Source organism: Aptenodytes patagonicus, chromosome 4 (genome assembly GCF_965638725.1).
Source record: "Aptenodytes patagonicus chromosome 4, bAptPat1.pri.cur, whole genome shotgun sequence".
NCBI classification, from domain to species: domain Eukaryota; kingdom Metazoa; phylum Chordata; class Aves; order Sphenisciformes; family Spheniscidae; genus Aptenodytes; species Aptenodytes patagonicus.
The window spans coordinates 84,677,485-84,689,977 of NC_134952.1; the positions used below are offsets into that span (position 1 = coordinate 84,677,485).

The window sequence follows — 12,493 nt, forward strand, 5'->3', positions numbered from 1 at the left end:
TGCTAATATGCCACATAGCACAAAAGAAATCGCACCAACTACGGCAAATGTTCATGACACCTCCATTGAGGTTAAACTCCCAGCAATCTTGCATGCAGGTAGCCAATCATTTGTCAAAACCACCTGCTACAGACTAATGTTTTGCTAAGTCTGAAGCCCTGACAATCGAAATAGTAATCAAGGCTATACAGATTTAGAAGTAAAGGGATGCCAGGCGTGACCATGCATAAAGAGTTTATCTACACAAATATTACAGAATACTATCGATATTTTAGCTGTATTCCCCCAAAACATAGAACGTGGTAGAAACAACATCAGAAGAGTGTGGCCAAAAAGAGAGACGATTTGGTCTGAAAGAATACTGTCAGCTACTTACTGCTTGGTTAAAGCTATGGCCCAAACCCTTGAGCAGAGTAGAGAGGTTTGAGCTCAAGAGAGGAGGCGGGTGTAGTGTGGCCGAGGAGCAGAACCCACGGGGACCCTGTGGTTTTGTCAAAGGTATGAGGGACTTGGCTGGATGTGGCTGTCCGTGCCCTCGAAGTTCACAGCGTGTTCAGACAGCTCAGGTCGTGCTGTAGGTTTGCTGCATCAAGGCCAGATATATCAGTGGCCACGAGTTCACCTTTTTTAAATCGCTGTTGCGATGCGCTGCCGTGTCCTCTCTCTTTAGGAAACGTACCCAGGGTTTCAGAACCCTGTTAGGCACCCCCCTACACGTGACCACAGAAATGCGTCGTTCACTGGGGCATGCGAGATGGGGTGCATATTAAACATCCAAAACCCTAAAAATACAGTGAGCATTAACCAGTGTGATTCAACTGCAATTTGTAAAGGGCCTGTACAAGGGCATCGACTGCTTATATCCCGTCTAAGTGGATCCTAGGTCTTATAGGTCAGTGGTGCTTGGCTCTGAGTATTCCTTACGGTGAGAGAGACGTAGTACTCTCACATGGAGAAAAAAGATTGTGTGCTGCTTAATTGTGAAAGGTAGGCATTTAACACTGGCTATTCGATAAAATCCCAACCGATGCTTGAAGTACAGATTCTTTAAGGCGATGCTTAAAGCACAAGATGAAACTATTTGAATAGTTTTGCGAAGATGTAGCGCTTATTTCTTTCAGTTTTGGAAATATTTTTATCACCAGTGAAAAACAGGATTTTAAATCTTGCAATTGTTTATAGAGTCGCTATAGAGATAGTGATTTGCTCCCACCTAGTGGATACAACGTTTTATAACTCTTCATTGCTCCCAGAACCGTCTTCTGCTCCGAGTTCTTTCGGAGACAAGTAAGAGCAAAAGCAGACACCTTTACCAGACTTGTGGGAAGCAGTTAGATTCGCTCTGTGGGAAAACACACCGCACCTTCTAAGAACTCTCACTCTATTTTTCCTACCAGCTAGTGATCAGAGGGCTAGGACTACCATGGGGGATTTAAAAAACAAATAAACCCCGAATCTTAGAGTCATGGACCCAAAGGAAGAAAGGCTTTGTTGTCATAAAAAGCTTAAAAATCTGTTCAAAAATTCTACGAGAACAATGCAATGAGATTCCCAGGAACCTTATTAACGCTCTGTGGTTCCATTTATATGTATTTTTTTTCATTTCCTCAATTGGCAGGCTTGTAAAACTTATCCTGGGATTTAGAGGTCGAGCAGGGTTTACTTTGGATTGACCTTCACCTCGAGCAGGGTTTACTTTGGATTGACCTTCACCTCGAGCAGAAATTTTTGCAAATGCAACTCAGGCTTCAAACCCCCTATTTCAGCAGGTTTACAAGAGAGACCCTGGTGTGCGAGAAGCACGGATCACCTGGAGCTATGATATCAATTATGTGTGGGACTAAACAACAGGGCGCCTTTAGCTGGAAAAAAGCGGGGGAATCTCCAAGGGAGGGTGTATTTTGTAGCATGCAAGAGATGAACGGCGTTGTGTGGTTGTCACCTGACACTGTAGTATCTTTAAAATACAGGACGGCACAAGTTTGGTGTGCACGCTACCTGTTCATAAGCACAGGCTCTGCCTCGTCTTAGAAACCTGTACCCGTTAACGCAGAAAGTCCACAGGAAGCTTAAGCTTTTACGTAGACCCAAGTATTTTCCACTGGAGGTCACTCCAGGATGAAATCTGTGTCTAACACCTCTACCCAGCCCAGGCTGCACTGGGACAGGAATTGTTACCCTCATCTACCGCAGTCATTTTAAGACGTTCTCTTACCGTTACAGGGAGCGAGTTTACAAACCCTCACTGATTCTGGCTTTTCTCCATCGCACCGGTCACCAGCACGGCACATGATCTGCCGGGTCTCGGTTCCCTCCCCGCAGGTCACGGAACACTACGGAACAGACACAAGACAATTCAGGACAGTCAGCTTTCACAGCAGTGTGCAAAAACTGATGTGTCTAAAATAGCCCAAGGTTGGCTTTCAGGTCAGGCTGTACATTCCAGCAATTTGTTTTGAAAGTAGACTTCAGCGAAGGCTGACGTAACGGAGAAATACGCAGAGGAGAAGGGATGGTGTTTTCCTTGGTTCTTGCTTTCTGTAACGTTAAGTTTAGTATTAGAGCATATTATGAATTTTGCTACTTATTCTTCCTGTAGCCGATACCGGGTCTTGACAACGTAACATAAAGAGAATACAAAGGGCAGAGAAAACTCAGTGTTCACCAAATTAAGCTGTAGGGTTTAGCTGTTTGTTCCTAAGTCACTGTAACAGTACCAACACCTGCAGAAACTCTGTGCTTCCAAAACAGTCCAAGCTGGTAAAAAACGTTACACTATCCTCAGAAGCGGGGAAGTGAGAAGTGGGAAACTTGGAGAAAAACAGGCAAAATTTCACCATCTGTTTTGCAGGACTGTGTATCTGATATTGTGAATACTCTCCTTGCTGGTGTCTGGAGAAGCCTGGAGAGCTATAGAAGCCCGTGAAGCCGGAAGGCGTTCTCTGCTGCAGATTTTCAGCTTTTGGAAAACCGTCGGGTGCAGTCCGGAGCTTTCAGCCCAGGCGCAGATCTGACTTCGGAGGCATGAGATGTTAGCAAAGGTACGTTACTCGCTCCCGACCGCTGCTTGCCTACCTCAGACCAGGGTCCAGCTTTCCACTGTGCAGGGCACGGCACTCGGTTGCACGGCCTGCGGCTCTCGGGGCGGTCTCCGCTGCAGTACTTGAAATGGACAGAGCGGTTTGCACCGTCGTGAAGGGGCTGAATGCAACGCACAGTACGGATCTGGTAGCCTGAATTCCCACAGGTTTTTGTGCAGTATTCCCACTCGTCTGCTGCCCAGCTGGGAAGTAAAAAGATACCATCGCTACTTTCACCTATCATCCGTACTGCTGCCAGGTCAGGCAGCCCTTAGTAGACAGTATTTTTGTGATGAAACCACTCAATAAGATCAGTGACCGTTCTTATACAGGTAGAAAAAACCATCCATACCACAGGAACTCCGGTCTAGAAAGCTGTCAGCATCCTACCAAATCTGGCTTGGGTTAACTTCCACGCCTACCACGAGGAGCAAGCATTTATATCTTATACCATAGCGAGACATACTTACAGAGGCTGTGTGCATTCCTGAAGATTGCACATCCTACGAATGGGCTTTGGCTTTTTGCTGGCTTCACAGAAGCTGCGATGCACCATTTTGTTATCACTTTTCCTGCGGCACCCGTATTTGGTGTACTGGAACCCTGGAAGGTATTTCAGAAAAATCAGGAAAAAAAGGTCCTTGTTAGAATTTTTGGTTTAAATGTAAGTTTTATGGCCTATTAAATGGTTTTACATGACAGATATTTACGAAATATTTAAACACGCTCACAATTTGTTCAGTTGTCAGGCACAAGATTGCTGCTATTTATACCATGACACTGTGACAGGTTTTTAAGGCCAGAAGGGACAGTTATGACCCCTTAGTCTAACCTCTGCATTACATACAAATCACAGCATAGAGAGGGGAGAAATTACCTCCTTAACATCAAGCGGCAGGTCAGCGGCTAACCTGGGAACGACCCCAAGTCTCGGTTCAGTGTTTTTGCTACCAGAACACATCACCTGCTCGACTGCTGTACGTAAGAGTTCAAGTTATTTTGACATGTGCATTCCCCATTCTTTGCGTAAGAGTAATGTACATACCGTAAGTTAAGCGAACGCTCAGTAGCATAAATGTCTGAGTCTGTACTTCCAAAGTGGCTTTGGGTACTGAATTTAAACACCTAAAAAGGACTTTTTCTTTCTAGGCTGGAAGCGCGACACTTTTGAATAATCAGGCACTTAAGGTATTTTAAGCTTGGGCACCCAAAATAACAAACTGCTTTTAAAAAAAGGAAGGCCAAGATTTGTAAAGCATTCACTTCCCCCACTTTTTACTTTTCCACTTCTGGTAATTTGTCATTCATTACTAGAAGGTGACACATCATCTGTTTACCTCCGCCACAGGGTTTGGAGCACTGGGACCAACTCTTTAACGCCCACTCAAAAGTATCTATTTCTTCCTGCAGGACGTTGTTGCTGTTGATAGTCGGTACTGAATCCTCGTGAATGATGTATTTGTAAGTCAGGCTAGATCTTGTGTCATTCTCCCGAGGAATGATCTATTAATAACCAAATGTCAACAGTGGTACAAAACCAGGGCTATTATTTATTCCTTTGCAAAGTAAAGAAACCAAGGCCTGGCTCTTAGGGGAAACATGGGAACTGCTAGTTAACTCGCTGGGGAAAAAACGATTGGTTTTTGTCTTCACACTCAGAACTAACAATAGTAAGATCAACACAGAGCCATTTAAAATGAGAGACATTTCTAGGCTAGCATTCTAAGCTGGCCAAGTAGGACACCATCATCTAGGGTGAGAGGATGGTGTGGCCACATCACTTACTTGGCTAAAGAGTAGGGCTGGGCTCAGACACGGTTTGACATGCAATGCCCTTTTTTGGTCCACCGAAAGTGTCCCGCTGATGTCCGACAACGCAGTATTGGGCTTCTGACTGACGTATTACCGCCGCACGAGCAGGCAGCAGTTGACAAGAGAGGGTAACAGCTAAGGAGAAAAGGGCTTCAGGCTATCAGCCGTCTCACCGGCACGTGTCTTTCAGAGAGCCGTTACGCAGCAGCGTTTTATTCTCAGCACAAGCTCCGTGCTGGCCACGCACTTTTTATAAAAGACAAACCCACCGAATTCCCAGTGCTTGACATGGAACCTACCAGCACAACCACTGCATCGTGCAAGGGCCCGTCAGTGTGGAGAGTTTCTATGTCGTCTTCTATGTTGTACTCCCACTCCACGCCCAGGTCGATGAAAGATCGGGATCTGGCCTCCTCCCCTTTCCCATTCAGAATATAGTGTCCCGTAGCCTGGTTCTTAATTGCTGAAAGGATTGAAAACAGTGCCAGTCGCGCCTCCCATCATACCGTCAGCAATCACGGTGGCTTACGTGCAACTTGACAGGAGATATTACAGAAGGCCTTTTGCAAAAAATCCCCAACACGCCAGCAAGTGCTATAGGTGCACTGGCTCAGAGAAGGGCCCTCCCAGGCCATCTCATGCAGCCTCCAAAATCCAGTTTGATGACAGATGCATTCGCGTATTTGCTTCAATTTTGTACCTCCTTATCTAGGTGAATTAGACATGGATATAGGACTAGAGATAGACTGAAGCACCTCTTCCTATGTAACGTGCACACTTCCCACGCTAGCTCAGTTCCCAAGAAGCACGGGTAGTAGCAAGGAACTCAGGTCAAATCTTCAGAATCACCCGTCTTCCTTATTTGCGTAAGACCAAAATGAGTATTCCTGGGAACGCCTGTTAGTATAACAGGCACCTCAGCAGACTTTAAGTGCATTTCTTATATTCCTCAGATGATGAAAACAACAACTTTTTCATCACGTTTTAGTTTCTTTTGCGTACATACGTCTGCACCAGACGCTAAAATCAGTAAGCCAAGAGCTGAGGCATTTGAACCCTTGGAAAACTACTTGGTTTTGGGTTCCTGCACCGCACCTTGAAAGTCACGCAGTGTGGGGATTATTGCTATTATGCTCCAATTAGAAGCCAATGCATTAGAAACCTGAAAGACGGACTCTCATTTTCTCTTTTGCACAACTTTTTCCAACGCACCATAAAACATGACTAAAAACTATGCAGAAATCTTACAAGTTCCTGTGATTATAGTTATCCAAATGCAGGAGCTCTGCAGTACCTAGTGAGTAGCTTCATGAAGCCACTTGCTGCCAAAGTGACGCCGTGCTTCTCTGAAAGTCACTATCAGGCTATGCTTGGTCCAAAATGAAGCTCTTGGACCTCAAAAGCCAAGTTTCCCCCTTTGACATTATCACAGCTGAAACTACTTCTTCTATTTTTCTTTTCTTTTCTATTCCTACTTCTTTTTAGTAACTAACCTAACTCTGCTTGAAGGGTTTACAACTCGGACATTGCCCTAGCACGTGAGGAGCTGATTAAAAGGCCGTCAAAATCCATGGAAGATCTCACCCCTCTCCTGCGAGCTAAAAATCCCTAAAGCGTTAGAAACGGTAAGCAGTAAGATACAAATTGACTGACAACAGTATGAACTGTCCTGTGTGAGAAAAATCTGAAATGAAATGGACTGCAAATATATCACAAGTTCCCCGGTCTTCTTTCATTAAAAAAGCTGTTGCTTACAACCTGCAGCAAATAAGAATCATTACAGATACTGAATTTGATTCACATAATAGAATACATAGTTTTCACCCTGGCAGTGCCCGTTTAAATGCGAGTGATGACAATCTTTTGTTAGTAAACATGCAAATGAGGATCAGTTAAATATTTTGAAGAATTCAAATGAGAAGTAGACACTTGTTTGCTGAGCTTATGCTGTAGGACTCGGTCCTTAACATGCAATTTTGAATGCACGTATTTACCCTAAACACTGTAATTTGGTTATCTCATTTCTCAGGTTCTTCTGCATGACCGCCCCGTGCTTCTCATCATGCCTCAAAGCCAAACCTGAGGAGAGAAACACTTACCAAGAAAGTGAGGAGAAGCCTCGTCTTCTTGGATAAACACATGTCGAGCACCAGGAGGGATATCAAACATCTTAAGGTACCCTTTGGCATGTGTAGTAGTCAATGGAGAAAGCAGAGGTGGAAAGAAAAAGTAATAGCCATGGTTAGGAGCGCACTACGTGACCCAGCTTCTACTTGCAGAAGAGCGCATCCATCTTCAACGGAGCAGCAGTGTCAGAAAGAAACTGAGCAAATAGTTTTGTAACGTATTTGACAGGACCTCCTTGTGCTTCTCCTCTTTCGGAGAGAGGAGAGAAACCGGTTACAAATCTATTTGTCACTTGACTTGCTACACTGCTACAGGCCATATCAATTAACAATTCAGGCAAAAATATGTTTCCTATGTTCCTCAGGATACGAGGGGGAAAAACCCAAGTCTTCCTGATTATTTTTTCCAAATCACTCATCAGCCAGGCTGTTAGACTTGAGTTTACTTACTGTCATGTTAGATGTTCATGTCTTAAGTGTGTCTGCTTACTTCTGAGACATCAAAGACTGGAGGAAGGTGGGCGTATTGTCGCTACGCATCAGACAAGGCCTGTCTGTATGGAAGTGAACCCAAACTATTTACAACTGTGAATGTAAAATGCATCAATTAAATTGCTGCTGCTGAAGTGAAAGGGCTGAATTCAACTCTCCACAGCTAAGAGTAAAAAGCTGTTCCCAACGAAAATGATTCTTATTTTACATTTCAATTATTTATCAGTCCAAATCACAGGTAAATAGCGTAACATTAAGTAAGTATTGTCATTAGGAAGACTCAAATCCCTCCTAGGGACCGGTCAACAGGTACTTCTATATCAGGTTTTAATCAAGAGCATCATAAGCCCTCTGCGTGCATGGTATTTTCACATTTCTATTATTTTCTCTTTAACAACTGCAGATGTAATTATGATAGATCTCTGTAGATCCCTTTTTAAAGAGCTGAGTAAGTTTCTCTCTGTTTTGTACTCCGCTATGCAATCTTCCAGGTAATCCAGCCCTGCTATAGAAGCAGCGTAGATGTGACAAGAGTGTTACTACTTGTGCATTGCAAACACGAGACGTAGCATTTAAGTAATTCTGTTTCATCCTGGGGAATCTGGGACTAACGAATGCGTCGGTAGTTTGTCATGCACCTGACCTACTACAGCTCCGCGGAAAATCCAAGTGAAGGAAAAGAAGAGCTAGGAATATGTAAAATCACGGTCTTGGCTGAGGAGTGACTGCGCAAACAGCATTTGCCAATCTTTCCATCGATCGTCTTTTGAGCATATGAAACATAAAGCGTTTGCCTGATTTGGCGTTATCTATCAATGTCTGGATGGAGATGAGAACTGCAGCAAGAACTCTGGAGTTGCCATGGATGCCTCTCTTTCTGCAAGCGCTTGAAACTTACCCAGCGTATTTTTGGACTCCTTTGTTTCAGAAAGGGAAATATTGCGAGCTCCTTTGGGCAATGTAAACGCTCCTCTTGTCTTCCCTTAAATAGAACGTCTGTAATTAGTGCTATGGGAGCCAAGTCTTGCTGTTTCATTGACTACGTTTGTCAGCCAGATGGTCTTTACAAGTGTAAAGTATAAATTACGTTATGTGTTCAAATGCATTTAGAGCAGAATTAGACACATCTAGCAAATGTTAATAGTCAATGAAAGTCAGACCAGTGAAAGTTCAGGTAGGTGATTTTAAGTTGGATACTTGCAGATTTCATTTTCCAGAAACTTGAATTCTTTTTGGCACCTCTTGCTTAAATGTTTTCCTGTTGGAAGAGGTCAATTAGTCTTTTTAATGACTAGATTGCCAAAGTTACGGTAAAACAATAAACATTTCTTAAGCCCTTCTATCACTTTCACAAACATTTGCGAGTAAGTGGCTGATTAACAGCAGTCTTCCCCGAGCTGTCTCCTAGCACCCTCTGCCCCTTCGCACTGCCGTGCTTTCCAGACGCCGAGAACACCGTGTCAGCGTTCGGTGGCATGCCGCCTCCCCGCCAGCCAACGCGGTGGTTCTCAGCGGCCCGCAGGCAGAAATGCTGAGCCACAACGCGGTGGGGTCAGTAGCGTGTTTTGGCCCCTGCCGGCCTCTCCTTCGTCCTGTTTGCCTCCCAGGGAGTAAGCCAAGCCACAGGCCTAGGCAGTGCACGGGCTGCGAGCTAGGAGCTGCAAACCGTCGGTAGGGACAGCAGAAAGCAGACTCCTTAGAGAAAGCTCTTACTGGACTGGATCCAAAGTTGTGACATGAATCACCTCTCTGCCCCCAAAATTCCAATCATTTTCTTAGTGAAAAAATCAGAAATGCTCTTCGAAGGCCGAGCACTTATTTCTGCTGAGTACTTTTTTTTTTTTTTAAGAAAAGCGCCGTAGCTGCCAGCTCCAGAAATACACAGGCTTATGTATGAGGCTCAAGTTACAGTCTGAAGTCCGTTACTCCCAAAGTTTGAATGATTCTTGCATTATTCCGTGTCCAATCCATCAGCCTCCAGGGAACCATCCCTTTCAGAAAGGCTCTCTACTGTAATTTGATAATTACAATCAGTAAACTTTTCCAACGGGTTTCTAATAATTAGTATTTTCAGCAGAATATTTTACGTATTTTATTTCCAGTCGCACATTAACTTGTCTTTGTCCAAGTTTAGTTTGGCTGCTCACTGTCCAAATTTCATTACTAAGGCTGCAGTAAAGCCTGCTTCATGGCAGCAGTTACCAGCCTCTAGACGTTAATGCAGATATTCGCATTATCTGCCCCTTAGCCTTTCTCCCCTCTGTATTAAAACACTTAGTTCTATCAGACAGATATTCCTGAAATAAGTGCTCCCGGTCATACAGGAGATACACTTCCCTGAGTAGCTTCCCCAGACTGAAAAAAAAAAAAAGGCAATACAGGAAAGCCTTAAAACACAAAATAGTCACAGCAAAAGGTACAAGATAATAGTGCCCTGGCTTAACAAATAACTGACGAAATAGAAATTTCTGAAGAAGTCCAAGGAGATCTTGAATTGTTATTGATATGAAATGTCTTGCAAAGTACCCCAGAGTGCAGTCGGAAAATTTTAACCAGGTCGTTCTTAGTTCTGAGCGAGCAGAATGCTATCAATATGTTCCACTGGATCTCAGTCACACAACTTAAAGGATATGAGAAATGAGGATTCCTGCCAAAACATTTATATATTTGGTTCAGAATTCAGCTGAATTAATTTTTAATTTGTTTATTTGACTGAAGGGCTGTAATTTGTGAGAAAGCATCATAGAAAAACAACTTGACATGATCCATATGCTCATTTCAGATGCACAGAAATTCAGACTTCCTTTTAAAACTCGCCGAGTTTAGGTTTGAGAGGCAAAACTTGGAAAAAGCTTAATCTCTCACGGGAGGAAAAAAGTTTCCTATGGTACGCACAGCGTCAGGCAAAGTATCTCCATTTCTTCTGCATCTCACTGTGATAAGAACAGTTTGCTTTTGTTTAGCAAAACTCAGCGTATCCCCACTTACCACAAACACTGTCTGGCTGGGCTTCGACATTTACAAAGAAGAGCTAAACATGCTCTGCATGGCGAGTATTTCTCGACACACTTGACTGATCAAGCTTTCTTCCAACAGGTCCTTCGAAGGACAGAAACAGTACACTGTTTTAAAGAGGTCATTCCTTTATCAGGGACTAAACTGTTTTTGCACATCAGCTTGCAACTTGTGCTTTGCTACCTTAAAGTAGGCTGCATTTCCGACCGGTCTGCAAAAGCGGTAAGTATGAGAGAAACACCAGAGAGAACAGAAACTATATCCAGATGCATGAAAATGCTATTCCTACCAAGCTTTTTGGGAGTGCGGGTGAAGGTTCCCTTCACAGTTCGGCAATGCGAGTTGTCCCCGCCACAGACGCCACACTTATCTTCAACCTTATTGGAGCCAATTTCCTTGTCACAACCCACTTTCTGCAGAGGGAAGAGCAAAAAGACAGAGGAGGCTTTGTCACTGGCTGTCAGTTTTAGTTATGGTGGGAAGCCGTCGCAAAATTAACGCACAGAGGAAATTACCACCCGGCACGGATCTATTTTATTTAAACACAAATTACTTGCAAATCCGGTGCCGGATAATGGGTTTCATGTGAAAAATAGGAAGCGATTCTTGCTTTATAGTCACTGTACTTCAAGACTAAGAAAGATGGGAAAGACAGAAATATAGACGCAATTCTTTTCAGACATGAAACTAAGTGCAAAAAAGGCAAACGAAGCGATCAGTGGAAGAGAAGAGGAGTATTTCCATGGAACAGGTCTGTGCCATCGCTCTAATTTAATTCAGATCTCAAGGAATTACGAGGAATACGATGCTGCAAATATTTAGTTTAGAAACATCTGCAAAGTCTCTCTCTGCGCTGTTGACTGAGTTGTTCTGACTGATTCTAACCAGAGTTGTTCTGTAACACAGCACAGCTCAAACGCAACGGTGACCTTGGGAAGCTGTCACTCACCACGCATTCTCCACGAACACAAATGCTGTAGGGATCTTTATAGGAACAGCGAGTCCCGTCGTGCGCCAGCTGTTTCATATAAGCAACATCTCCGGTTTCTTTGGACTGGCAGTACAGGTGACACCTCTTATTAGCTGTGTAGCAAGGAAAGAGAAGTAACTGCGTAAATTAACAGCAATCCAGATGCGTTTCAGAAAAAGAGCCCACTAAAGGAGTGAAGAGAATACGACAGAGAGAGAAAGGACTGTTAACAGACAGCTGTTAGGAAAAAAAGGCAACTAATTTGCTTTTCTGTGAATTGTGGGCCTATCACTTTGAGATATTCTTACAGAAATCAGTTCCCTTCTAAAGAGGCTCTGAGGATTGGCTTCTCGGCTATTCTGAAAGCAGCTTTCACTCCGATCCTGTTGGGAACAGGGCTGAGTTTACAAAACCACAGGGATGCAGAAAAATGACAGCAGAAAAATGAGTCTGTGAGAAGGTGGTGCTGAAGCCAGGTGAAAAGCAGAGAGGATTTGGATCTCTAACTTTCTTCATCCTTTTTTGAAAACACCAGCTGGACGCCTATTTCCTGGTTGATGTCTGAATCCAACTCCTTAGCCATCCGTGTAAAGGGTATCTCCGGAGATACCTGAGGAAGAAATGCCAGCAACTCCGCAACACCTTTGGGAGAACTAGGAGTCTGTCTTTGTGCTTGAAGCTGTCACTCAAGGTAATTACTGGGTTAGATTAATGTTAGTAGCGAAGACTGACAGAATCAGGCCGAGGCGGGCGGATCTATAAACCAGTGGGAAAATACTAAGGACTTCTCAAGTAGTGCCCTTAGAAAAACACTGTTAATACCTTCAAGCAGCCACGATCAAACGTTGACCCTTTGTACTCAGGCAGACGAACAGCTGGATGGGAGAGAGGGCAGGAAGAGTTTTCCACGACCCACCCAGCAGCTTTCCACACTTGGCCCCAACAGCAGAGAGCCGGAGCTCGACAGTGCAGCGCATTAAACGCTACGAGCACCCACC

General features: G+C 44.0%; 1 protein-coding gene across 1 annotated transcript in view; it reads right to left on the reverse strand.

Moving 5' to 3' along the window:
- Positions 1-12,493, reverse strand: part of ADAMTS3 (ADAM metallopeptidase with thrombospondin type 1 motif 3) — a 127,611-nt gene that overhangs the window by 6,339 nt on the left and 108,779 nt on the right. Inside the window, exons 14-21 of the mRNA XM_076337703.1 lie at positions 11,475-11,608; positions 10,815-10,938; positions 6,992-7,072; positions 5,192-5,355; positions 4,418-4,583; positions 3,551-3,683; positions 3,076-3,283; positions 2,216-2,333 (exon numbers count right to left, since the gene is read on the reverse strand). Of these exons, the coding sequence (XP_076193818.1) occupies positions 2,216-2,333; positions 3,076-3,283; positions 3,551-3,683; positions 4,418-4,583; positions 5,192-5,355; positions 6,992-7,072; positions 10,815-10,938; positions 11,475-11,608 (1,128 nt within the window). The remainder of the gene's footprint in view (positions 1-2,215; positions 2,334-3,075; positions 3,284-3,550; positions 3,684-4,417; positions 4,584-5,191; positions 5,356-6,991; positions 7,073-10,814; positions 10,939-11,474; positions 11,609-12,493) is intronic.